The sequence below is a fragment of the Mirounga angustirostris genome, unplaced genomic scaffold, assembly GCF_029215605.1.
Source record: "Mirounga angustirostris isolate CCGP_5_RB_7025 unplaced genomic scaffold, mMirAng1.0.hap1 SCAF_1, whole genome shotgun sequence".
Lineage (NCBI taxonomy): Eukaryota > Metazoa > Chordata > Mammalia > Carnivora > Phocidae > Mirounga > Mirounga angustirostris.
Genome location: NW_026991709.1, coordinates 207,257,643 through 207,284,956, shown reverse-complemented (window position 1 = coordinate 207,284,956; position 27,314 = coordinate 207,257,643). Strand labels below are relative to the sequence as shown.

Sequence of the window (27,314 nt, the reverse complement as noted above, 5' to 3'; positions counted from 1 at the left end):
CTGGGTGGCTCAGTCAGTTCAGCGTCTGCCTTCAGCTCAGGTCATGATCCCAGGGTCCTGGGATTGAGCCCCGCATGGGACTCCCTGCTCAGCTGGGACCCTGCTTCTCCTTCTCCCTCTGCCCCTGCCCCCACTCGTGTGCACGGGTATGTGCGCATTCTCTCTCTCTCTCAGGTGAATAAAAAAAAAAACTTAAAAAAAAAAAAATACAGAGATCCCACATAACCCCCCCCGCTTCATATAGTTTGCCCTATTTTTTATATTTTGCATCACTGTGGTACAGTTGTTATAGTCAATGAGCCAATATTGATGCAATAAAGTCCTTGGTTTACAATAGCCAGACTCTGTGTTATACAGTCTCTGAGCTTTGGCAACATAAAATGATGTGTGTCTATCATTTCTGTATCAGGTAGTATACTTCCACTTCCCTAAACATTCCCTGTCATCCCATCTGTTTTCATTCCTCCTTCCCATCCCCAAATCTCTGGCAACTCTAGCTCGTTTACTCTCTCATAGTTTTGTGCTTTCCAGAACTATGCTTGGAATCATATAGTGTGTAGCCTTGTCATAGTCTCTGCTTTCACTTAGCAATATGATTTTGAGGTTATTCCATGTCTTTTTGGCTTGATACCTCATTTCCTGTTATCACTGAATAATATTTCATCATATGGAGGTTCCAGTGATTTTTTTTTTTAAAGATTTATTTATTTATTTGAGAGAGCGAGAATGAGAGCGAGTACATGAGAGGGGTTAGGGTCAGAGAGAGAAGCAGACTCCCCGCCGAGCAGGGAGCCCGATTCAGGACTCGATCCAGGGACTCCAGGATCATGACCTGAGCTGAAGGCAGCCGCTCAACCAACTGAGCCACCCAGGCGCCCTGTTTTTCTATTCACCTGTTGGAGGATATCTTGGGTACCTGTAAATCTTGGCAATCATGAATAAAGCTCTTATAAACATTTGTGTGCGGGTTTCTTTATGAAATTTCTTTATGAGTTTGCAGCTCATTTGGGGTAATAGGAAGGATGGTGATTGCTGGATTTAGTTGTTTAAGAAACTGCCCATCTTCCAAGGTCGACATAAATTTTCCATTCCCATCAGCAATGAATGAGGGCTCCTGTTGCCCCACATCTTCACTATTATGTGTTATTTTTTTCTCAATGTCTTGAATTTAGCCATTGTAATAAATGTCTGGCTATATCTCATTCTATTATTTGCAGTCCCTACGTATCTCTTCCATTGGACTGTTCCTAGGTTGTATCTCTTGTCATAAACCAATAATTGTTAAGTCAAGTGCTTTCTTGAGTTCTCAGAGTTGTTTTAACAAATTGTCAAACCTCAGGGGGTTTCAAAGGCATCTGTGGATTTGTAGGCAGCTGGGTGGAAATAGACAAGGCACCCCCTTTATGGCTGGCATCTGAAGTGGGGCAGTTTTGTTGTAGTGAGTGCTCGATCTGTGAAAGATGCTGAGTCTGGATAGTGTAAGTATTGAGCTGAACTACCAGACACATAATGGGTGAGTCAGAGTCGGAGCAGGTGGCGTTAGAGAAACCGCCACGTGCTTTATGTCAGGAAGGGAAAATCCTGTCACTGTCCCAAGTGTTTCTCTGTCCACCTCCTCGGGTCAGTCAGACTCCAAGAAAATCCCAGTCAGTCATGCTCTCGTAAAACACATTTTGAAAGGACAGGCCTTGTTAAGAACAGAATATTCTGGACATATTTTTAAATGGCTACTTTTTCGGGGCGCCTGGGTGGCTCAGTCGTTAAGTGTCTGCCTTCGGCTCAGGTCATGATCCCGGGGTCCTGGGATCGAGCCCCACATCAGGCTTCCTGCTCGGCAGGAAGCCTGCTTCTCCCTCTCCCACTCCCCCTGCTTGTGTTCCCTCTTTCACTGTGTCTCTTTCTGTCAGATAAATAAATAAATAAATAAAATCTTTAAAAAAATAAATGGCTACTTTTTTGTCTGACTTTGGAGATAATAGTTTCCCTGTGACCTCAATTCTCTCATGGATCTAAGAAGAGTTGTTGATTTTAGTGTGTTGGTTTTTTTCTTTCTTATGAGGACAGGAATACCAGCATCTAAACTCCTTACATGTTTGACCGGAAACCAGGAGTCTCTGAAGTTGTTTGAGGTTTGTCTGTTGACAGCTTTCAGCCTTCATCCCTCCTTTCCTCCCCTTGTGCTCCACCTCTGTACAAGACAGCCTGGCTCGTCACTGCTTTGGCTCTGGCAAGATACTCAGTTCACTGAAGGCCCTGCCCCTGTAGTCTCACCCTAGCCCACCCCCAAATCCCAATAAAAAACCCAACCAGGCTCCTTTCCTTGCTCTCTCAGGGCATTTCTCACCTGTTTGAGAGGCCTGCCCTGCCCTGCCCTCTTGCATTATGGAAGAAACCTTTTCATGCCCTGTTGGCATGTGTGTGTTGTCAGTCTGGACATCTGAATCAAATCTTAGGTGGGAGTCCACCGTCCTCTGCAGTTGACTATTAGAGTTACAGAAAAGGTAACCTGGTGTATATATTGCAATGCATTTTACTTAATTATTCTATTGATAAATCCTTCACATCTTTCCGTACCAGTACGTGTCACCCTTTGTTTATAAGAGGTCTGTAACCAATTCTTTCAAAATAAATACTTGTTACCAGTTTTTGCTGCCAAAAATCTGTGAACTAGAATTCAGATTTCTACATTACAGGGCAAAAAATAAAAAATAAAAATTGCATACTTGTTCAAAGTTGATTCTTTTTTTTTTTTTTTAAGATTTTATTTATTTATTTGAGAGAGAGAGAATGAGAGCGAGCACATGAGAGGGGGGAGGGTCAGAGGGAGAAGCAGACTTCCTGCCCAGCAGGGAGCCCGATGCGGGACTCGATCCAGGGACTCCAGGATCATGACCTGAGCCAAAGGCAGTCTCTTAACCAACTGAGCCACCCAGGCGCCCCTTCAAACTTGATTCTTATATTTTTATCATCAAGTGTATTCAGAAAATGATATGCATAATGCTTTTTGAGAAGATTTTGTGGTAATAACAACATAAACATCTTTGTAATCATCAAGATTTATAAGTGGGCATTGGGCAGTTGTTTGTCTCCTGAGGTCCTGACCTGACTTCTCTCCATCCTGCACCGTATTATATGACCTCTGTCTTAATTCTTTATTCTTCATAACCTTTACTGTCTTTTTTTTTTTTCACTAAATGGTATTCTTTTAGTTTTATCTTTAAATAAATGAATATAGGGGTGCCTGGGTGGCTTAGGTGGTTGGGCATCTGCCTTTGCCTCGGGTCATGATCCCAGAGTCCTGGGATCGAGACCCACATTGGGCTCCCTGCTTGTCAGGGAGCCTGCTTCTTCCTCTCCCTCTACTGTTCCCCCTGCTTGTGCTCTCTTGCTCTGTCTAAATAAATATTAATGAAATTACATTCAAAATGTGTTTTGGTTGGTTCTTTGCAACAGTATGTTTCATAAATGTTTGTATCTTGTAAATGTAGGCCATCCAAGTTACTCATCCATTGCTATGGTTATGGTATTTGGGCTTTTTCAAATTTAATTTTTACTCTCATTAAAAATACAGCTCCTGGGTGCCTGGGTGGCTCAGTCGGTTGGGCATTTGCTTTTGGCTCAGGTCATGATCCTGGGGTCCTGGGATTGAGCCCTGCATCAGGCTCCTTGCTCTGCAGGGAGCCTGCTTCTCCCTCTCCTCCCCACTTGTGCTCAAAATTAAAAAAAATTAAAAAAAAAGTACAGCTCTTTTCATTCTTGTATCAGACTCCAAGTGCAAATACACAATAAATTCTCTGGACATTGGAGAAAAATTGTAGATCATGATCAAGTTCAAATTGACAAGAAATGGCAATGAAGCATACCAGTTAACCTTTCCTCCATTCGTGCATGATTTATGTATTTGTTGACTGGTCATCAACACATGGCATTATTAAATTGACTAATTTTTGTCCTAATCAGTATGAAATGTAATGTGCTTGGTCTTTTTTTTTTCTTATTAGCAGATGGGCTTTTTTTTTTTTTTTAAGATTTATTTATTTTAGAGAGAGATGGCACAAGCTAGAGGGGCAGAGGGAGAGGTAGAGAGAATACCAACCAGACTCTGCACTGAGCGTGGAGCCCTCAGATGGACATTTTTTCATATGTGGTCTTCCATCTTCTGTTAAATATGTTTTGATTAGGGGCACCTGGGTGGCTAGCAGTCGTTAAACGTCTGCTTTCGGTTCAGGTCATGATCCCAGGGTCCTGGGATCCAGCCCCGCATCGGGCTCCCTGCTCCACGGGAAACCTCCCTCTCCCACTCCCCCTGCTTGTGCTCCCTCTCTCTGTCAAATAAATAGTAAAATCTTTAAAAAATACATGTTTTGATTATTTTCTAATTTTTAAACTGTTCAGTCTTACTCTGCACACTATTTTTTAAAGTATTTTTTTTTAAGATTTTATTTATCCATCTGACAGAGAGAGCGTGGGCAGGGGGAGCGGCAGGCAGAGGGAGAAGCATATTCCCTGCTGAGCAAGGAGCCCGATGCGGGGCTTGATCCCAGGACCCTGCGATCATGACCTGAGCCAAAGGCAGATGCTCAACCAACTGAGCCACGCAGGCGCTCCCTAATTCTTTAATATTGCATGTTAATACAGATATTTTCTTCTCCCTTGTTTTTTCATGTCCTTAGTTTGATTATGAATTGTTCAGTCTCTTGTTTCAGGTCTTACTCTTTCCCTTATCTGAGAAAATTCTCCCCATTTTTGGATCAATGAAGCATTTATTTATGACTTCTACAAGTGTCCTAGTTTTATCTTCCACATTTAAATCTACAATGAATTGGCTATTTTCCATGGAATAGAAGTGAATACAGTGTATTTTTCCAGTTAGATAACAGTTTGTCTTTGCCACACGTATTAAAAGGGTTTCTGGGGCGCCTGGGTGGCTCAGTTGGTTGAGCGACTGCCTTCGGCTCAGGTCATGATCCTGGAGTCCCTGGATCAAGTCCCGCATCGGGCTCCCTGCTCGGCGGGGAGCCTGCTTCTCCCTCTGACCCTCCCCCATCTCGTGCTCTCTCTCTCTCTGTCTCATTCTCTCTCTCAAATGAATAAATAAAATCTTAAAAAAAAAAGGGGGGGGGGTTCTGATGTCTGCCACTGCTCTACGATGCCCAATCTGTCCTTGACCAGCTTTCAGTATTTAATGCTGGCCCAGGGAAGATATTTTCCTTTCCCTTGGTCTGTTTTTCTCTGTGCTAATAGTATGCTGTCTGGAATGCCATAGTTTGAAAATCTTTGATGTATATTAGGCAAGCCACCCGTTTGTCCTTTAGAAGACCTTGACCATTTTTTTGACATTTGTTCCTCATATTAGGTTTGGAGGAATAGTTTTTGTTGACCCCAGAAAAAGTCTGTTTTGGGGATTGATGGGATTTTGTAAAAGTACATTTGGGGAGAGGAAACATCTTGGGAAATTGAGTTATTTCTAAGAACATGTACCATATTTTCACATTTTTTTCATTCTCCTTTGATACGCAATAAAAATTTAATTCTTGGGACGCTTGGGTGGCTCAGTCGGTCAAGCGGCTGACTTTGGCTTGGGCCCTGATCCCAGGGTCCTAGGATCGAGTCCCGCATCAGGCTCGTTGCTTGGCAGGGAGCCTGCTTCTCCCTCTGCCTGCCTCTTCCCCTGCTTGTGCTCTCTGTTTCTCTGTCTCTGACAAATAAATAAAATCTTAAAAAAAAAATTTTTTTGTAATCTTTTTGGGTGCCTGGGTGGCTCAGTCGGTTAAGCGGCTGCCTTCGGCTCAGGTCATGATCCCAGAGTCCTGGGATCAAGACCCAAACATCAGGCTCCCTGCTCAGTGGGGAGCCTGCTTCTCCCTCTCCCTTTGCCTCCTGATCCCCCTGCTTGTGCTCACTCTCTCTCTCTTTTTCAAATAAATACATAAAACCTTTTAAAATTTAAATCTTTTTCTATTAGAATAATTAAATATCATTCGTTAGTCTTGTTTAGTATTTAATTAAATTTGTTGGGCGGTGGGGTGCCTGGCTGGCTCAGTTGGAAGAGAATGCGCCTCTTGATCCCGGGTTGTGAGTTTGAGCCCCACATTGGGTATAGAGATTACTTAAAAATAAATAAATTTTAAAAAAAATATATAAGTAGTGGCACCTGATGGCTCAGTCGTTAAGTGTCTGCCTTCCGCTGAGGTCATGATCCCAAGGTCCTGGGATCAAGCCCCGCATCGGGCTCCCTGCTCAGCAGGAAGCCTGTTTCTCCCTCTCCCACTCCCCCTGCTTGTGATCCCTCTCTCGCTGTCTCTCTCTCTGTCAAATAAATAAATCAAATCTTTAAATATATGTAAATTTGTTCTGGAGGAAACCAGATGCAAGCTTCAAGGAGATGTTATCTCCTATTGTAATCCATAGGATGGGTTCAATTCCCCCAAGCAACAGGTTGTGACAACACATGTAAAATATTGTCTTCCCGGGAAGCTCATTAGAGACTCAATGCCTAGGTCACATAGGCACCCTGTGCTGTGCGTAACGAAAGTTCAGACTCTCAGAAGGAAACTAGAGTTTGGAATATATCATATTCTTTGTATAAACAGTTTAGGCACACTGAGTCACTCATCACATTGGTGGGGCCCCTCCTACATCTTGGCTCCCAGATACCAATGAAGGACAAATACTGTGAGCAGGCATTTGTAAGGATCAGCAGTCTCAAGCCTGCTTAATGTTCACTCTCTTCTGCACACTAGTTAGTGGGACACTGTTACGAGCGAGTGCTGCGGGTCCACTACAGAAAGAGTCATTAGAGCCAACCCAAGGAGCTCATTGGATCTACTGAGAAGTGTGGGTTTCCTATTCTGTTTTCTTAACCAAATGGGCAAATTCTGCCATCCAAATTACTGTGTAGGAGCCTTTCCTCTATCACCTGCGTGTAGACATCAGTGGGTTAATGATCTTTTCAGAAACCAGCATTTGGGAGAATGAATTAGCTGAGGAATATCTGTGCCCAGAGGTTAGGAAGTCGTACTTCTGTGCCCCACATGAGGGCACAGAAGTGAGAGAAATGGAAGGGCAGCCTCTAGGGCAGCTGGTGGAAAATCACTGCCTCCCGAAATTGGAGAAGGGAGGTTTTTATGTTCTTTTAGAGGAAAACACTGCTGAATCCTTTGTGTGTTTTATAACAATGGGTGCATTCACCATCAAACCATTGTAGCTTTCAAATGAACCTCTTTGCAAATTGCAACTTCTTTCCAGTTCCTGTAGCTCAGCAAGGCCTGAGGTACACTGTTAATGGTTCTGCCAGGAAAAGCTCTTCTAGCATCTTATCATCCTAGTAGATGTGCGTATATATGCTAAAAACTGGTGAGAAGCAGCTCTGAAACTCATTAGTATAGGGATTTTGTGGAGTTGTAAGTTGTGATGCTTTCTTTTTTTATACCTGAGCTGTAATTTCTGAGTAACTTTGGAAATGGGACAAATAGAAAGGAGTAACTGAATCTCTGACAAATATTTTTATAGACAAGTTAAAATTAATGCTCTCTACCAGATATTTTCATTTCATACCAGATGTATCTGACTACTACTAATGGCCTGGAGTACTTCAGGACAATAGGGCTAGCCGGTCCTAGTTATGAATTGGATTCCCATGGGCCCTCTAGCCTTACATGTTTGGCAGTGGAAATAGAAAGAAAAGCTCCCAATGTTTCACTATGTTTTTATTCATTAAAACTTCATGAAGATGTGACCCTGTGCTTCATGTGCTGTGTGATAATGGTGTGTAATAAGGAAGGAGCTGAGGTTTTTTTCTCACAAGGAATTGATGGTCTTAAAATGGAAATGTTTCTTTCCTTTGTGTATCATTTATTTCATTCTCTAATGTGCTTGGGACTCTACCATTAGAGAGCAATGAGACTTGAAGTGAAACTAGTAAAAAAGTAGAAACAATTTTTGTGTGTTCATGATGCTCCTAAATTTATGAGGAAATGATTACATATCGAGAGTGAGAATTCTGATGACCAAGTCATGGAATATTTTGAGATTACAGAATCATGTGAACTTCTTATGAATTGACTATAGATTTCTAGTGCTGTCTCATTCATCCTCCTCTACACATATGTGGGATGTTTTAGGACCCAGTGGCCTTTGAGGATGTGGCTGTAAACTTTACCCTGGAGGAATGGGCTCTGCTGGATCCTTCACAGAAGAAACTCTACAGAGATGTGATGCGGGAAACCTTGAGGAACCTGGCCTCAATAGGTAAGGATGACACCTTACTTTCACCTTGTCAATCAGAAGATGAGTGTTTCTTGCCCATCAGTGTTCTTTGATTTGGAATGGATAAAAGGAATACTTTGGTAAATCAGGCATGGTCAGAACTCATCATGGATTTGTAATAATTCTTCTATAATTTATTGTTTTTTTCTGGGTTTTAATTGTAGAGAAAAAATGGAAAGACCATAACATTGAAGATCAGTACAAAAACCAGGGAAGAAAACTAAGGTGAGTTGCATTCACGATGGAAAGGAGTGTCCCAGGGAATCTTTGTATGTTACAAAAATTTAAAAGCAAGCAGTCACAAGACAGCCCAACTTCAAATGTATTTTTTCCTAGAAAATTTTCACTAAAAGCATTTTCTTAAATGTGACAACTCTGCAGTATTTGCAGAATAGTTCATTTGGAAATATTATTCAGAAACTCCATATATGACGATCACTGTTTTCATATAATAGTTAACAGTTGAGCCCTCTTACAGAATATTCATTTTCTTTCTTTTTTTTTTTTTTTTTTAAGATTTTATTTATTTATTTGTGAGAGAGAGAATGAGAGACAGCACATGAGAGTGGGGAGGGTCAGAGGGAGAAGCAGACTCCCCACTGAGCAGGGAGCCCGATGCGGGACTCGATCCCGGGACTCCAGGATCATGACCTGAGCCGAAGGCAGTCGCCCAACCAACTGAGCCACCCAGGCGCCCCAGAATATTCATTTTCAAACAATTCAGACAGGACAGAAAAACCTACCCTTTTCCTATTTGTAAATGGTAACAATGTAATTCTAGTATTTACTGATAGATAGGAAATTACAAATCAGTAATACCCTTCTGATTTTTTTTGCAGAAGTCATATGGTAGAGAGGCTCTGTCAAAGTAAAGAAGGTAGTCAATGTGGAGGAAACTTCAGCCCTATTCCAAATCTTAATCTGAACAAGAAAACTCCGACTGAAGTAAAACCATGGGAGTGCAGTGTGTGTGGAAAAGTCTTCATGCGCCATTCGTCCCTTAATAGGCATAAGAGATCTCACACTTCACCTAAACCATACAAGTATCAGGAATATGGAAAAAAGCCTTATAAATGTAAAGAATGTGGAAAAGCTTTCAGCTATCTCCAGCCTTTTCAAAAACATGAAAGAAATCACAGTGTAGAGAAATCTTACAAATGTAAAGAATGTGGGAAATCCTTTAGATATCGCCAGTCTGTTCGAAAACATGAAAGGACTCACACTGGAGAGAAACCCTATCAATGTAAACAATGTGGAAAAGCCTTTAGATATCATCAAACCTTTCAGACACATGAAAGAACTCACACTGGAGAGAAGCCTTATCAGTGTAAGCAATGTGGTAAAGCCCTCAGTTGTCCCAGTTCCTTTCGAAGTCATGAAAGAACTCACACAGGGGAGAAACCCTATGAATGTAAAAAGTGTGGTAAAGCCTTCAGTTGTCCCAGTTCTCTTCGAAAACATGAAAGAACTCACACTGGAGAGAAGCCCTATGACTGTAAGGAATGTGGGAAAGCCTTCATTTCTCTTGGAAGCTTTCAAAGACATATGATAACGCATACTGGAGTTGGACCTTATAAATGTAAGGAATGTGGGAAAGCATTCAGTTGTCCCAGTTCATATCGAATACATGAAAGATCTCACACTGGAGAAAAACCCTATGAATGTAAACAATGTGGTAGAGCCTTTAGTTGTTCTAGTTCCTTTCGAACACATGAAAGGACTCACACTGGAGAGAAACCTTATCAATGTAAAGAATGTGGAAAAGCCTTCCATTGGCTGACCACTTTCCAAGTGCATGTGAGAACTCACACTGGAGAAAAACCCTATATATGTAAGCAATGTGGTAAAGCCCTCAGTTGTCCCACTTCCTTTCGAAGACATGAAAGGACGCACACTGCAGAGAAACCCTATGAATGTAAACAATGTGGGAAAACCTTCAGTTCTCCTCTAGGTTTGCAAATACATGGAAGAACTCACACTGGAGAGAAACCCTATAAATGTGAGGAATGTGGGAAAGCATTTGTTTCTCTCACAAGTTTTCGAAGACACATGATGACCCACACTGGAGATGGACCTTATAAATGTAAGGAATGTGGGAAAGCCTTCAATTGTCCCAGTTCATTTCGAATACATGAAAGGACTCACACAGGAGAGAAACCCTATGAATGTAAAATATGTGGTAAAGCCTTTAGTTGTTCAAGTTATGTTCAAGTACATGAAAGAACTCACACTGGAGAGAAGCCCTATGAATGTAAGGAATGTGGGAAAGCTTTTATTTATCGTACAACCTTTCGAGGACACATGAGAGTGCACACTGGAGAGAAACCCTATAAGTGTAAAGAATGTGGGAAAGCCTTCAGTCGACCCAGTTCATTTAGAAGCCATGAAAGAATTCACACTGGAGAGAAACTCCTTGAATGTAAACATTGTGGGAAAGCCTTCAACTGGCCCACATCCTTACATAAACATGTGATGAGAATGCACAGTAGATAGGTAAATTATAACTGAAAAATACAGGAGAGTTTTCAATCTTAACAAATACGAAGTCATGTAAAAACACCACTGGAGAGAAATGCTATAAATGTAAGTAATAGGGGAAAGTCTGATACAAATTAAATCAAGCATAATACTCCAGAGAATTCACTACATGAAAGAAATGCTTCAAAAGTTAAAAATAATGAATTTCATTCTGAAACTCAGTCTCTGGACTATGGACAACTAACTCCAGTTATTGCTTTTCAGCTGAACATTGAGTTGAGACAATTCTGTAAGCACTGTTTAAGCAATAGTACATAAGCTTAGTAGGTAGTGTTTTTCCTTGAATCAGCTTATAAAATGTTGTCTTTCCATTTTGAAGTCTGTTGGATCTATGGGTGAGTTAAAGTGTATTTCTAATATATAGAAGGGTTAATTTTTATATAATTTTTTAACTGTTCAGTAAGTGAAGGGGCCATGGAATAATGACATTTTGGTATTTGTTGGGATTTTCCTATTGACCTCATGTCACAGGTACTGGATAGTCCTTATCTGTTATAAATATTCCTCCTTTCATATGAGAAAAGGTTTCTTTTTCTTTCATCAAAAGAGCCTTATTTTCCTGGCTAATAAATAGTTGGCATAAATTTGTAAGTATGCAGAGTTTATCATAGAGTATTATCTCATTAGAATTGCTATTTACATATTTTCCCTTTACTCTTTGTCATTTCTTCTGTGATTTGGATATTACACTTTAAGAGACCTGTGATCAGACAAAAAAAAAAATGTAGAATTGGAGATGGCTCTCCTGGAATGTGTTAGGTCAACATGGGTAATGTTTTGACCTAATTCTCTAGAATCTGTTTTCTTTATAGTTTCATGTTAGAATTCACTAATAGCCTCACTTGCATGAGATTTGAAAGGCAGAAGGGAAGATGGCCTTCGTTTTTGGAGTCACAGTACATGCAGTGATAAGACCAGAGGAGTTTTGCATACATCGTCCAGCCCATTTTGCTGATTCTTTGTCCTGCCAGTCAAAAGTATCTTCCGTACCACCACCAACTACTTGACTTCCATTTTCTCAGAGCTGTGGGTTTCCACAGATTCTCCACAAATTCCACAGCAAAGTTCGATGCCATTTGGATTTTCCTGCAAGCCATCATGTGTCCACCAGGCAACACATTTAGACTATCATGGTTGAGAATGTTCTTTCAAGTGCTGACTTCCCTCTTCTCTGGATTGTATTTGTATAAGGTCTACTACATGTAGTAAGCATCTTGTTCTCCTAAACTCCTAATGACTGTGGGTTCCACATTCCACCAACACGGCTACAGTGATGCAGTCAAAAGGAACCATGTGGTGGTTTGTTTCTCTACTGCATTGTACAGTGACTTCTGTGACCCAGTCCTTTCTTGTGAGAATAAGCACCTTCCTCTTACAGGCAGATTGTGGGTGTTTCTAACTACTCACAACTGAACCTAATTCTTCGGTGCATTTTCAATTCTGTTTGTATGTGATTTACAATTTTTTTTATCAAACCAATGTTACTGTACATGTTTTTTAAGGTGTCTTATTAACTGTTGTATACTAACAAATATTATTTTCTCCATTTCCTGATAGGATATATTAAAACATGCCATTGCAATTGTGGATTTTCAAGTCAACTGGTAATTTTGTCATCATTTTACATTCTGAGTCTATATTATGTGCATACAAGTTAAAGTATTTTTTCAATTTTTTTTATTCTGTAGTTATAATTTTTGTAATTAAACAAATGTCTCATCATTCTTAATTCCAAAAACTTGCATCATGGTTTTGTCAGTGCCTTCTTTCCAAAGACTACCAGAATGACATCTGTAGTCAAAAAGAGAGAGGTAGAATGCATTGTAGTAATTAAAGATGACCACAAACCATAAATAACAATGGATATCGGGCACCTGGCTGGCTCAGTTGTTGGATCATGTGATTCTTGATCTTGGGGTTGTGAGCTTGAGCCCCACATTGAGTGTAGAGACTACTTTTTTTAAAAGATTTATTTTAGAGAGAGAGCACGTATGAGTGGGGAGAGGGGCAGAGGGAGAGACTCTTCAAGCAGACTCCCAGCTGAGTGTGGAGCCAGACCCAGGTTTTGAGCCCATGACCCATAAGATCATGACCTGAGCCAAAACCAAGTGAGATGCTTAACCGAGTCACCCAGGTGCCCCCAAAATAAGTAAAATTTTTTTAAAAAATGGATTGTATCAGTGTGAATTTGCTCAAACGGTCTAGGATTTGGACTTGTGAGACTCCTACAGAAATTAATACATTGAAAAGCAGACATGTAAAAAAATTTTTTTTTTTAAAGATTTTATTTATTTATTTGTGAGAAAGAATGAGAGACGGAGCACGAGAGGGAGGAGGGTCAGAGGGAGAAGCAGACTCCCTGCTGAGCAGGGAGCCCGATGCGGGACTCGATGCCGGGACTCCAGGATCATGACCTGAGCCAAAGGCAGTCGCTTAACCGACTGAGCCACCCAGGTGCCCAAAAAGAATTTTTAAAAAATAAAAAATAGGGGCGCCTGAGTGGCTCAGTCGGTTAAGCGACTGCCTTCAGCTCGGGTTGTGATCCTGGAGTCCCAGGATCAAGTCCTGCATCGGGCTCCCTGCTCAGCTCTGCTTCTCCCTCTGACCTCCCTCTCATGCTCGCTCTCTATCATTCTCTCTCTCAATAAATAAAAATCTTTAAAAATAAATAAATAAAAAATAAAAGAGCATGTATACAGGGGAATGGGGGGGGAAGCACACCCACAGACCGAGGGGAGACCCAAGCCCAGAAAAGGCCCAAGAATACCTTAAGTCTTCATGCTAGGCTGGTAGTGGAAGTCTTTCTGTGCAGGGAGCCATTCTGCAAGGAGTTCAGATGCCCAGGTTTCAACATAAGATCACAAGGCATACAAAGATACTTGAAAACATGGCCCACTCCAAAACAAATTAAATCATAAATCTCCAGAAACCAACCCTAACGAAGCACAGGCTTCAGACTTAGTAGACAAAGATTTAAAATAATACTCTTGGGGCACCTGGGTGGCTCAGTTGGTTAAGCATCCAACTCTTGATTTGGGCTCAGGTCATGATCTCAGGGTTGTGAGATCAAGCCCCATGTCAAGCTCCGTGCTGGGCATGGGGTCTGCTTAAGATTCTCTCTCCCTCTGTACCTCCTTCCACTTAAGTGTGTGCACACACACACACACAAAAAAAATTATATATATATAAACATACACATACACATACATATACATACACACACCCACACATATATACACACACACACTCTTAAAGGGTTTAAGAGGAAAATAAAGTCAGGAGAAGAATAGATGAAGAAATTGAGAACATTAAAGATAAATTATTTTTTTAAAGATTTTATTTTATTTATTTATTTGGCAGAGAGAGCAGGAGAGCACAAGCAGTGGGAGCGGCAGAAGGAGAGGGAGAAACAGGCCCCCTGTCGAGCAGGGAGCCCCATGCAGGGCTCGATCTCAGGACCCTGGGATCATGACCTGACCTGAAGGCAGTCACTTAACCAACTGAGCCACCCAGGTGCCCGAGGAATTTTCAAACTAAATTGAAAAAACTCACTCGAGGGATCAAAAGCAGATTTGGAACATGCAGAAGAAACAATCTGTGAACTTGAAAACAGGTCATTTGAAATAAGTCTGAGGAGCAGAGAAAAAAAGAATAAAGGAAAGTAAGCCAAGGAACTTCTGGGATACCATTAAACCGAGCAATATTCACATTATGGGAGTCCCAGAAGGAGAAAAGGGAGAGGAAGGGGCAGAGAATTGATTTGAACCAACAATGGTGGAATATCCTCCTTTCTCTGTCTTCTCGGTTTGCTATTCCCATTATGCATATATTTTTTGTACTTAGTATTCCACGTTTTCCAAGGACTCTTTTCATTTTTCTTCATTCTTATCTGTTCTTTAGATTGCATAATCTCTCTCCATCTGTAACTTCTCGTTGATATTCTTTAATGTGACATCGTTATCATACCCTCCTTTACTTCTTTAAATATGGTTTCCCTTAGTTCTTATAATTATAATGGCTGCCCTGAAGTCTGTGTTAAATCTATCTAGATAATCTCTCAGGCAGTTATCTGCCTTTTTTCTGTTTCTAAGCCGATCATTTCCATTTACTTACATGTATTATACATTTTCAGGTGAAAATTGGACATTCTCGATCGTATACTTTTTTTTTTTTTTTTAAAGATTTTATTTATTTATTTGAGACAGAGAGAATGAGAGACAGAGAGCATGAGAGGGAGGAGGGTCAGAGGGAGAAGCAGACTCCCTGCCGAGCAGGGAGCCTGATGCGGGACTCGATCCCGGGACTCCAGGATCATGACCTGAGCCGAAGGCAGTCGCTTAACCAACTGAGCCACCCAGGCGCCCCTAGATCGTATACTTTTCAGGACTGCTTGTTTTATTGGTTTTGTGATTAGCTGACTTTTTGGTGACATCTCTTTTTTCCATTGTGAGCCTCAGATGTTGCTCTCCAGAGGGCACAGCCCTGGGCTTGCTTACAGTCACAATGGGATGACTTGTTTTGACAGGGCTCTCTCATTGACTGTCTCTTTTCTCTCATCACACTGTTATGGCAGACTGGTTGCTTTATTGTTTTTAACAGTACCCTGGGACATAAATTGCTCCAGAGCCTGATCCAGTTTCATTCCTGCCCCTTTGTAGAAGTAGTTTTTGAGGCCAGGGTTTGAGGTTTGTTCTAATCCCAAGCGGGCTTTCCTTATCTTTCCCTGGTTCTCTAGTAAACTAGCTGGCTGGCTTGTTTCATATAGTGATCTCATGAAGCTACTAGCTTCAGCTTCGTGGCTTGCCATCAAAACATCCATTGTCTTCAAGAGCACCCTTAGTCATGAAATTCCACCCATTTGTTTCAAATAAACTTAACCCTTTTGGAGAGAGCTTCGGAGCTATCTGCTCTTAGGAACTGCCTCTTTTAAAGTGACTTTTTTTTTTAAACATTTTATTTATTTATTTGAGAGAGAGAATGAGATAGAGCATGAGAGTGGGGAGGGTCAGAGGGAGAAGCAGACTCCCCGCTGAGCAGGGAGCCCGATGTGGGACTGCATCCCAGGACTCCAGGATCATGACCTGAGCCGACGAAGGTAGTCGCTTAACCAACTGAGCCACCCAGGTGCCCAAAAGTGACTCTTACCATTTATATTTGTTTTGCTGGGGAGGGGGTCCACAGAGCTAGCTCCTCATGCTGCCATTCCAGCATAGTATTTTTTTCTTTTGATACTATGGTGAATGGAATTTTCTTACTTTCAGGTTTGGATTTTTCATTACTAGTCTATAGCAATACAATTGATTCTTAGATCTTCGATCCTATGACCTTGCTATTCTAAGACTTCTTTTTCCCCTTAGATTCAATAGTTATTTTTACAAACAAGATTGTGTCATCCGCAAATAAAGAGTTTTGCTTCTTTCTTTCTTTCTTTCTTTTTTTTTTTTTTTTAAAGATTTTATTTATTTATTCATGAGAGACAGAGAGAGAGAGAGGCAGAAGGAGAAGCAGACTTCCCGCGGAGCAGGGAGCCTGATGCGCGGGACTCGATCCCAGGACTCTGGGATCATGACCTGAGCTGAAGGCAGACGCTCAACCATCTGAGCCACCCAGGCGCCCTGCTTCTTTCTTTCTAATCTTTGTTCCTTCAAGTTTTCTTCCTTGCCTTGCCTCAGCTAGGTGTTCCAGAACAACTCTGAATAGAAGTAATGAGGGGGAATGCATTCAGTCTTACACCTCTAAGTAGGATGTTACCTGTAGGCTTTTCATATGTTTCATCAGATTGAAGTTTCTTTCTAGACAGCATTTGGTGAGAATTAAATCCACTCTTGCCTTCCGGGACAAACTCCACTTTGTCAGTGTATAAACCTTTATATGTCTTGCCATATTTCATTTGCCAATATTTTAAGAGGTTTTATGTTTGTGAAGGTCATTCATCTGATTTTTTGGTTTTTTCCTCTCCTTTTTTCAGTCTACCCAAACCCACTTCTGTTTTGGTGTCCTTTTTTCCCCCTCCAGCTTTATTGAGATACAATTGACAAAATTTAAATATACTTAAAATGTTCATCGTAGTGAGTTGACACAAGTGCACCGTGTGAAAGGGTTCCGTTTTTTTTCTTGTAATATCTTTGTCTAGATTTGATAAAATGATTTATTATGTAGTTGCTCCTCTTTTATTAGTGTGGTCCTGGTATTTCTTCATTAAAGTTTGTTAGAATTCCAACAGTGAGGCTATCTGGTCCGTGGCTCTTCTTTGTGTGAAGGTTTGTTTTTTTTTTTTAAGAGTTCCTTCCCATCAACCAGTAATAAATATATTTTTAAAGATTTTATTTATTTAGGGGCACCTGGGTGGCTCAGTCGTTGGGCGTCTGCCTTCGGCTCAGGTCATGATCCCAGAGTCCTGGGATCGAGTCCCGCGTCGGGCTCCCTGCTCCGCGGGAAGCCTGCTTCTCCCTCTCCCATTCCCCCTGCTTGTGTTCCCTTTCTCGCTGTGTCTCTCTCTGTCAAATAAATAAAATCTTTAAAAAAAAAAAAAGATTTTTTTTTTTTTTTAATCTTTGGGGGGTGGGTTGGAGAGGGTATACTTGTTTCCTTGTTTTTCTATTTCTGTTATTCGTGTCTTCTTTTTTTCTTGATTAGTGCTGCTTTGATTTTATCAATTTTCTTGTTCTTGTCAGAGAACCAATTGTTTTATTGATTTTCTCTATTGGTATTCTGGTGTTGTGTTTCATTGATTTCTGCTTCTGATGTTTTTCTGCTTCTTAATATTTCCTTTTTTTAATTTTACTTTTTTTTTTTTTAAAGATTTTATTTATTCATAAGAGACAGAGAGAGAGAGAGGCAGAGGGAGAAGCAGGCTTCCCACTGAGCAGGGAGCCCGATGCGGGACTCGATCCCAGGACCCTGGGATCATGACCTGAGCCGAAGGCAGACGCTTAACCATCTCAGCCACCCAGGCGCCCTAATTTTACTTTTGATGTGCTTTTTCTAGTTTACTGAAGTTGAAACTTATTGATTTTTAGATCTTCCTTCCTAATGTATTTAAAATTATAATTTTGACCCCCAAAATTTTGTGTGTGTTCTGTAAATTTTGATATTCTATTTTCATATTCATTTACTTCCGGGTGTTTTTCTCAATTCTTTTTATTATTTAATTTTTAATTCCTTTTTTTGTGGTTTGAATTCTTTGATTTCTCCAAGGATCCAAAGCAATTTTTAAGGTTAAATTCTTTTATTTCCATATAGTTAACATCTTTTCCATTAAAATGACTTGTTTTTTAGTAGAAACTTCTATCTTGGTTTCATCAATGCTACACAGCCAGAGATTACCAGGAACACAGTTATAGTAGAACACAGTTGAGTTATTGACTCATTGTAATGGTGGAGACCATACACCATGAAGAACCATGATGCATCTCAGTAGAGGGTAATAGGAAGGATGGACTTATTCTGTGATTTGGGCTTACATTAGTTGGTTGGCAGGGGGAGGGAGTTCAAGAAATTGGGACATTGATTAATGATATTAGGAAGTAAATGTAATTCTATGAGCGGGCATCTTAATCATTAGATCTAGAAATGGGGATAAAGCCAATGATGAAGAATTAATTGTCAATCATTTGTGCCAGAATAATGAGACACTTGGTAATTTCTGTGGCTTGGACAACTTTGTTGTATAATCCAGTTACAGACAAGATAGTGGCCTCACGTTGGTCTTGTTCCATCACAGAGAATGAACCTGTGTGATTTGGGTTGTCTGTAAGAGAGTTTATGTTCAACATCAAAATAACATAGCCTTGTTTTTTTTTTTTTTTTGCAATGTTTAGAACATTTTATTAAAGTAAAAAATTGTTGAAATTAAGTGAAATAGAAAAACATAGTAAATATTTACAAAAACATTGAAAACACCACTCAACTCACACACATGTAAAAATGCAGAAATACCTTAAAAAGTTTGTAAGTTGAAAATTATGGAGATTTCTCAAAATGGATAGAACCGCTCACTGCTGAGTATGGATGGCATTGATATAAGATCTTTTTTTTTTTTTTAAGATTTTATTTATTTATTTGACACAGAGAGAGAGAGACAGCAAGGGAGGGAACACAAGCAGGGGGAGTGGGAGAGGGAGAAGCAGGCTTCTCGCCGAGCAGGGAGCCCGACGCGGGACTCCATCCCAGGAATCATGACCTGAGCCTAAGGCAGACGTTTAACGACTGAGCCACCCAGGCGCCCTTGATATAAGATCTTTGAGTGAATGTTGTCCCTGACTTTTTTGTAATCCAATCCTCCCTAGAAATTTGTTCTTTGGGAGACTCGAACTTGGAGACAGCCCAAGGGGACAAGTCAAGAACTGAGATAGTCACAACGCGAATTTCCTTCACCTATTGACTGTGTTGAGTTATACAGAGACAGCCAGGCTATTTTTCTTCAGCCTCTGCTAATATTCAAAAGGATATGAAGAATATGAGCAATTTCTCATTGCTTGAGCAAAAATTCAGCACATAAAAGACTGAGTGGGGAGTATTTGTACTAGAACTATAAAGTTCTATCTAATGGGAAATTACCTATAAAACTAAGGTAAAACAGAATTAATCATGCTCTATCTCTTATTTACTGAAAGTATGAAAAGAGGCAGAGTAGACATTTATAACAATTTTAGCTTAATGAGTGGTTAAGAAACTGTGTTTTGCTGAAGTGACCACACAACTATCTCCAGAGCCCAGAACTTAAAATCAGATTCTAAAGACAAAAGAAAAGACACTCCAAACATGGACAAAGCAGAGAAGAAAACAATGCCCACGGTGGTCACTACTTAGACAGTATTATAAAACGGTAATAGAGGGGCGCCTCGGTGGCTCAGTTGGTTGAGCGACTGCCTTCGGCTCAGGTCATGATCCTGGAGTCCCGGGATCGAGTCCCGCATCGGGCTCCCTGCTCAGCGGGGAGTCTGCCTCTCCCTCTGACTCTCCCCCTCTCATGCTCTCTCTATCACTAACTCTCTCAATAAATAAATAAAAATCTTAAAAAAAAAACAAACGGTAATAGATACTTGGGCTCTGTACACTTCACTTTGATGGTTCTGGATTAAAACTACCTTCCCCAAACAAAATTCAGAGGGGAGGAAATTACAGGACTCAGGTAACTCTAAAACCAGTCTTGGGCTCAATAAGACCATTACTTAAAATTATCACATTTTAGAACAGATCATCTTCATCCGATTCTTCGAGGTACGTTACAGGTTTCTTTGCCCGTCCAGATTTGGCCCGAGGAGCCACAGCTGAGTCTAAGTCCAGATGGAAGTCCTCACTCTCCCCCTTGGATTTCTTGTTTGTGACTGTTTCAGAAATCATTTTCTCAAAATTAGAGTCGGAATCATCAGAAGTGGATGGCTTCCTTTTGCGGCGAGTTTTGGTTTTGGGGGGATCCGGCTTTTGAGGTACATCAGAATTCAAGCCTGGATCCTTTTTGGTCTCTTTTGGGTGCAGCCCTTTTTTTGGCGCCTGTACGGGAGGTGGAAGACTGACATTTTGCTGCCGTCTTCTTCACCGCCACCTTCTCTGTAGAAACAGGGTTTAGGATTTCAGTGTCAGCTGAGAAATCAGCAGCAGGAGAACCTGGAGGAAGTGGTACATTCCTTGCATCATCAGCATCAAGGTCCATCACTGACGTGGCCCTTTCTGCAGCTTCAGTTCGTTGGTAGTATGTTTGGGGGAAGCTTTGGTCTTAAGTGGACTAACATCTGATGACGGGACAAAATCCTCATCTTGAGTTTTTTCATCAGAATCTGAGAAATCGTCATCTGAATCCAAATCCACTGTGAATTTGGTTTTTGTTGCTGCCTTCCGTGGCTCTCTCTCTCGTGGAGGGACATCAAAGTTTCTTTCGTTACTGCTCATATCTGATTCTGAGTCAGACCAGGGGTTTCGCTTCTTTCCTTTTTTGATTGGTTTAAATGACAACATAGCCTTGTTAATAACAAGCCAGCAACTAGCAACACCAACGCCTATCTAATCCTATCTGCCCAGCCCCCACCTTGCAGAGCGTGTTATCCGACAGCATTTCCATTGTTTTATGGAAATTACTCAGTACCCATAGATTAATACAGTAAAACTTGAGCGAATTCTACAATAGCTATATTTCCTTTTTATTTTTTTTTATTTTTTTTATTTTTAAGATTTTTATTTATTTATTTGACAGAGAGAGACACAGCGAGAGAGGGAACACAAGCAGGGGGAGAGGGGGAGGGAGAAGCAGGCTCCCCGCCGAGCAGGGAGCCCGATGTGGGACTCGATCCAGGGACTCCAGGATCATGACCTGAGCCGAAGGCAGTCACTTAACTGACTGAGCCACCCAGGCGCCCTTTATGTCCTTTTTTTTTTTTTTTTTTTTTTTTTTTTTTTTTAAAGATTTTATTTATTTATTTGACAGAGAGAGAGAGAGAATGAGCACAAGCAGGGGGAGTGGCAGGCAGAGGCAGAGAGAGAAGCAGGCTCCCCACAGAGAAGGGGGAGCCCGATGTGGGGCTCGATCCCAGGACTCCGGGATCATGACCTGAGCCGAAGGCAGTCACTTAACCAACTGAGCCACCCAGGCGCCCCCTTTATGTCCTTTTTAAAAAGCAAGTGATTGCAATGAATTTTAGTCACAAAAGCTAGTAAATGATAAAAGATTGAATTCAAACCCATACCATTTGGCTCAGAGATTGTGCTCTTAATGCAGTTCTAATTTGGAAGCATCTCCTCTGTGCCAGGAGTTCTAAATCAGAAGCAGGTAAACTTTCTGCAAAAGAGCCAGATACTAGATATGCTCATCTGAGCAATCTCTGTGATCTCTGTCACAACTACTCAGTTCTGCCATTGTCCTGCTTATAAACAGCCATGAATATTATATGAACATACGCAGTTAAAGTTGATTTACAAATACTGGTGGAGGGCCAGATTTGGCGTGTTGATCCACTGGATGCTGACCCTTGCTATAATCTATAAACTAATTAGTTACACAACAAAAGTAACCAAGGTACTCTAAGCTTTTGGTGTAGAGGCATGAAAAGTGGTCTAAGTGGGGCGCCTGGGTAGCTCAGTCATTAAGCATCTGCCTTCAGCTCAGGTCATGATCCCAGGGTCCTGGGATCGAGTCCCGCATCGGGCTCCCTGCTCAGTGGAAAGCCTGCTTCTCCCTCTCCCTTGCTGCTCTCCCTGCTTGTGCTCTCTCTCACTCTTGCTCTATCTCAAATAAATAAAGTCTTTAAAAATAAAATAAAATTCACATGGAATCTCCAGGTACCACCAATAGCCAAAACAATCTTCAAAAAGAAAAAAGGTGGAGGTCTCACACTCCCCGATTTCAAAACTTAAAGCTCCAGTAATCAAAACATTATGGGCCTGGCAGAAGGACAGACATGTAGAGGAGGAGGACTTAGAGAAATCTGCATGCATATCCAGCGACCAGCGGGTTTGGGGGAAGGTGCTGAGAGTTCAGCCATGGTCTCACGTAGGGCCTGGTATTTGGATGCACCCCAAAAAACAGCAGAGGGAGAGTTAGAAACACTGCAGGCAACCTCCTATAGCCAAGCAGCAGTCCCATGCAGGGTTCTGGGGTACCCTCCCTGAGCTTCCTGCTCTGCCTGGACTGGTCCTCCTTTTCATTGACATTCAGGAAAGGCTTATCTGAACAGTGGGACCCCAAGATGTGGGGCAGCCCGAGGGCTATTCACGGCTATCCCTTTCTGCCCCAAGCCAGTCCCAACTTGTGGTAGGGGATTAAGAAAACACAGGGAGCGCTTCCAATGCCTGGAACCTGTTATGGGTTGAATTGTGTCCCCTAAAGTTTATATGTTGAAGTCCTAACCTCCAGTACCTGAGAACGCGATCTTATTTGGGAATAGGGTCATTGCACACATAATTAAGATGAACGAGGTCATCTAGTCTCCTAAACTGTCAGACAAATTTCTGTTTAAGGGGCCCAGTGTGGAATAGTACTGTTAGGGCAGCCTTAGCGAATTACTACTGAGCCCACGCTGGGTTGCACCCCGGCTCTGGGTGCCCTCCAGAGGGTACTTAGAAAACATTTTGTGAGATGATCCAAATGCATGGAAGCCACATGAGACCACAGCTATGCCCAGAGCATCTTCCTAGGCTTCCTTGGCCAGACGTGACCCATGCCCAGGACACTAATGAGATTCAGAAAAATTTCCAGAAAGCCCATCGGACAACCAGGCCTCATGCAGGATAGTGGCTGGGCCCAGTGAACTTTCCCAGGGTATCCTTAGCATGTTCAGGCTGGAGACTTAGAAAATTTGGAACAGGGGTGCCTGGGTGGCTCAGTCGTTAAGCGTCTGCCTTCGGCTCAGGTCGTGATCCCAGGGTCCTGGGGTCGAGCCCCGCATCGGGCTCCCTGCTCTGCGGGAAGCCTGCTTCTCCCTCTCCCACTCCCCCTGCTTGTGTTCCCTCTCTCACTGTGTCTCTCTCTGTCAAATAAATAAATAAAATCTTCAAAAAAAAAAAAAAGTTTGGAACATACTGAAGTTGGCCCCCCATGGGACCATGGCTGGCTGGGGTCCCCCTCTTATCCCTCTCCACCCAGCCCAAGCCAGTCCCAGACTCCAAAGAGGAACTAAGAAAACTGGGAGGCACCCTCTGTGACCATGACCTATGGTGGACTGAGGCCTAGCCTTGGGTGCCCTCTGCAAGCCTGCCAGGCTGTCCAGGAATGGGAAATGTCTTTGTGAGCTGAGTCAGATCACCAGGGCTAACATGGGGCCTGGCAACACAGACCGATGCTTCTACCAGTCGGGCTTAACACACTTAGGGGGTGCCTCCAACAAGCAGGCCCTTCAGAGCTCCGCATTCTTGTCCAGGGTGCCCTCACAGTGCATCTGTAACGGGCCCAAGACAGCGCCTCCCCTCCAGCAAGGGGAATCGGAAACCCTTTCAGGAAGTGCATGAGACAGCCGTGACCTCTCACATCCCTATGGCCAGACCTGGATGTCTTCCTCAGTCATCACTAACTCTAGACAAGCTGATTCTCCACCATTGGTTTAGAAGGCATCTCGTCTCCCCTGGGCAGGATGGAGGACCCGAGCACCCCGAAAACACTTCTACCAACTACTGGGCCCAATCTGGGCTGTGGACAGGATCTGGGCACTCTCCCTTGGCCTCCCTGTCTGGCGGGCTTGTTACCATGGTGAGAGACTTAGAAAAATTTTCAGGAGGTGCATCCAGTGAACCCACACGTGACTGCTCTTCGCCTCGTGTAGGGAGTTGACTTGGGGCCTTCCTTTCCTCTGGAAACATTTTCAGAAGGGATAGGTAGTGACTGGAATCCCACTGAGGACAGCTGCCTGCCAGAAGCAACCTCCTCAAGCCTCCCTCGCAGCCCTCAAAGGATTCAGCCTTCCGAGGGAGACTTAGAAAACTTTTTGGAAGGCCCACACCCCCAGGGCATCCTAGTCACACCTTCCTGACTGGCCAGAGCCAGTGCCCCACCCCTACCTTGGAAACACTTCCAGCAAGTGATAAAAAAAAAAATTTTTTTTTAAGATTTTATTTATTTATTTGACAGAGGGCAAGTGAGCACAAGCAGGGGAAGTGGCAGAGGGAGAGGGAGAAGCAGGCTCCCTAATGAGCAGGGAGCCAGAGGCTGGGCTCAATCCCAGGACCCCAGGATCATGACCTGAGCCACCCAGGAGGCCCTTCAGCAAGTGATTCAGATTACCAAGTCCCCACTGGAGACGGCCACCAGGTCCAATGAGCCCACCCCTGGATGACTGTTTGGCCTAGGATGGACGCTGCCACCGCAGGGAGACATCCGAAGATTTGGGGAAAGTGTTCAAGAACGGGCCCCACTGAGAGTGCAGTTGGGCACAGAGTGCCCTCCCTGGGCCTCCCCGCCCCCTCTTCAGAAGGGGAAATTTCAGGATGCACACCCGCGACCCTGCCCCATGCAGGACTGCAGCCAAGTGAGGGGAATGATCCCAGGCTTTCCTGGCCATGATCCCGGCCTCTGGAGGGAGAACCTAGAAACCAGGCACCAGGATCCCTTCCGCCCCCCGCCGGACTCTCTACCCCATTACCTGCAACATCTCAAGGGAGTCCCCATGGGCGGAGGGGACCGCCGTGTGTCAGCCCATCCGTGCAGTTCCTGGATGTCGCTCTCCTCTGTATGGCAGTGACAATCTCAGGGGAGCCCATCCGGAGGCAGCGTGTGTCGCAGCCAGGACAACATTGCCGCCAGTCTCCTGGAACTCAGCCTTGCTTTTGATAGTTGGATCCCATTCCAGGTCCGCACAGCCGAGCTCCGGGGACGACATTAAAACAGCCGCCAGGTGGCGCAGTTCAACAAGCGCGACCTAGATGAACCTGGACCCCCAGGTGCCACTTTGCGTGGGTCTCACCCTTGGCCCACAGCGGCCCAGGAGTAGCCTGATGGGCCCAGGGCACCATCCACGGAACTCCCGGGGTGGCCCGGGCTGCTCTCAGCTCCCAGAGTACAATTCAGACATTTTCACTAGGTGCTCCCTGTAACTAGACCCTATCTGAGAGTGGCCCTCCACGGGCCTCCCTGGCCATCTCAGCTCAGTCTCACCCCCGCCCCCCCCCGCCCCCAACACAGGAAGGCTGCTGGGCCCAGGACACCCTCTCCGGTGCGGCCTTCCTGTAGAGGAGTTAGAAACATTCTCCAGTGGCATATGTGATGAATAGGGCCTACATGTGACCGCGGCTGGGCCTGGAACACTCTCCCTGGGCCTCCCTGGATGGCTAGGGCTGCTTGCCTCATCCAGAGGGAGACATAGAACGAAGAGGGGGAGGAGGAGTGCATTCAGCCACTGGGTGGTCCTGACCTCCAGAAAAGGGCATAGAGACTTTTCGGGAAATGCTCCCAACAACCGGGACCCAAGAGTGAAAACACCTGAGGCCACGGCATCCTTCATGGGTTTACTTGTCCAGCGCAGGCCATTCGGTGTCTTCCCTTTGGATGGGGATGTGGATACGTTCTCAGGAGGCACCACCAGGTGGGTCCAATACCAGGGCCCACACAGAAGCACAGCCTGGCCCTGGGCACACCCCGCCCCCCCGAGTCTCTCTAGCTAGACTGTGCTTGTCTCCATCACCAGAGAACAGCTACAGAAGTTCACAGGGGTATATCGAACAATCGGGCACCATGTGGGACTGCAGGAGGACCCAGGGCAACTTTCATGAGTCTCCTTGGCCAGCCAGGACAGTGCCTGCCTCTGGAGGAAGATTTACATGTTTTCAGGAGATCCCATGGACTACCAGGCCAAAGATGTCATCCCTAGGGGGCACTACCTGGCCAGTTTTTTCCCTGCCACCAGAGGAATACTTATAAGCAAATTTGTTGGGCACCTTCTAAGATCGGATCCTACACAGGGCAGCAGATGCCCCTGAGGCACAATCCCGACTACCCTGCCTGGTTTTGCTGCCTTTCCCTTCCAGAGGGAGAGGGGGGAAAAATTGTATTTATTTGAGAGAGAGCAAGAGAGAGCACAAGCAGGGGAAAGGACAGAGGGAGAAGCAGACTCCCCACTGAGCAGGAAGCCTGACACGGGGCTCCATCCTAAGACGCTGGGATCATGACCCGAGCCGAAGGCAGCCCTTTGACTGAGCCACCCAGGTGCCCTGGAGGGAAACTTTAAAAAGTTTCTGAGAGGTGCATCCAGTGATTAGACTCCATACAGAATGGCAACTCGCCTGAGATTCCCTCCTTGGGCCTCTCTGGTCCATCTCTTTATGGAGAGACTTAGAGAAAATTTCAAGAGGCACATCCAGCACGAAGGCCCCATCTGGGACCTTATTTAGGCCCCTGGTGCCCTCCCCAGAGGTTCTAGTTGCCCAGGCTCATGCCTGCCACCCCAAGAGGGACTTAAAAATTTTTTCTGGAGGTGCATCTGACAATCAGGGGTGCATAGGTCCAAACATGGGCTGCAGGTCAGCCTGGGATGCCCCCTGACCTCCATGCACCTTTAAGGCACCTGCATAAGGCTGTCCTGACCGGAGGGGAAGTCACTCACTTTCAAGTCTAAACCACCAGTTTCTTCCCAAAGTGTCCTTCCTCCATAACAGACCCCAGAGCACACCAGGCGTGCCAGGCTCTCTGCCTGTCTCCTGGGAGCCCAGCAGCTCTAGCCCACCTGTCCAAGGCCTCACTTTGGAACCTGGCTCCTGTTCCACCCCCTTCACCAGGACCCTAGACTCCTTGCCTTCAGAGCCTGGCTCCCCCAAGGCCAGGTCTGGAAGGCCCCAGGGTACATCTTGTTCTCTGGGCCTATATCCCATGCAGGCCCACTCTTGGTAGCTTCTAGAGACAGCTGTACCACAGCCCGAGTGGACGAAGGAGTGAAGGAGGAGTGGAAGACCGTGGTGGATGAAGTGGGGTGTGGACGGTGTAGCCTGGTGTGACCTCCCTGCAAGGCCTCAGGGCACGAGTCAAATAGTGTTTGCTGACCTTTCTAGGCCATAAATGAAATCCCTCTCCAAAAACAAACAAAAAACAAAGC

The 27,314-nt window shown here is 43.8% G+C and overlaps 1 protein-coding gene across 2 annotated transcripts in view; it reads left to right on the top strand.

Moving 5' to 3' along the window:
* LOC123834066 (zinc finger protein 791-like) overlaps window positions 1–13,054 on the top strand; it is a 37,436-nt gene extending 24,382 nt beyond the window's left edge. For both annotated transcript variants that reach the window (XM_064570415.1, XM_064570418.1), the window contains 3 exons: window positions 8,124–8,250; window positions 8,433–8,493; window positions 9,108–13,054. In XM_064570415.1, the coding sequence (XP_064426485.1) occupies window positions 8,124–8,250; window positions 8,433–8,493; window positions 9,108–10,761 (1,842 nt within the window). In that variant the 3' untranslated portion in view covers window positions 10,762–13,054. The remainder of the gene's footprint in view (window positions 1–8,123; window positions 8,251–8,432; window positions 8,494–9,107) is intronic.
* Window positions 13,055–27,314: the final 14,260 nt, after the last annotated feature.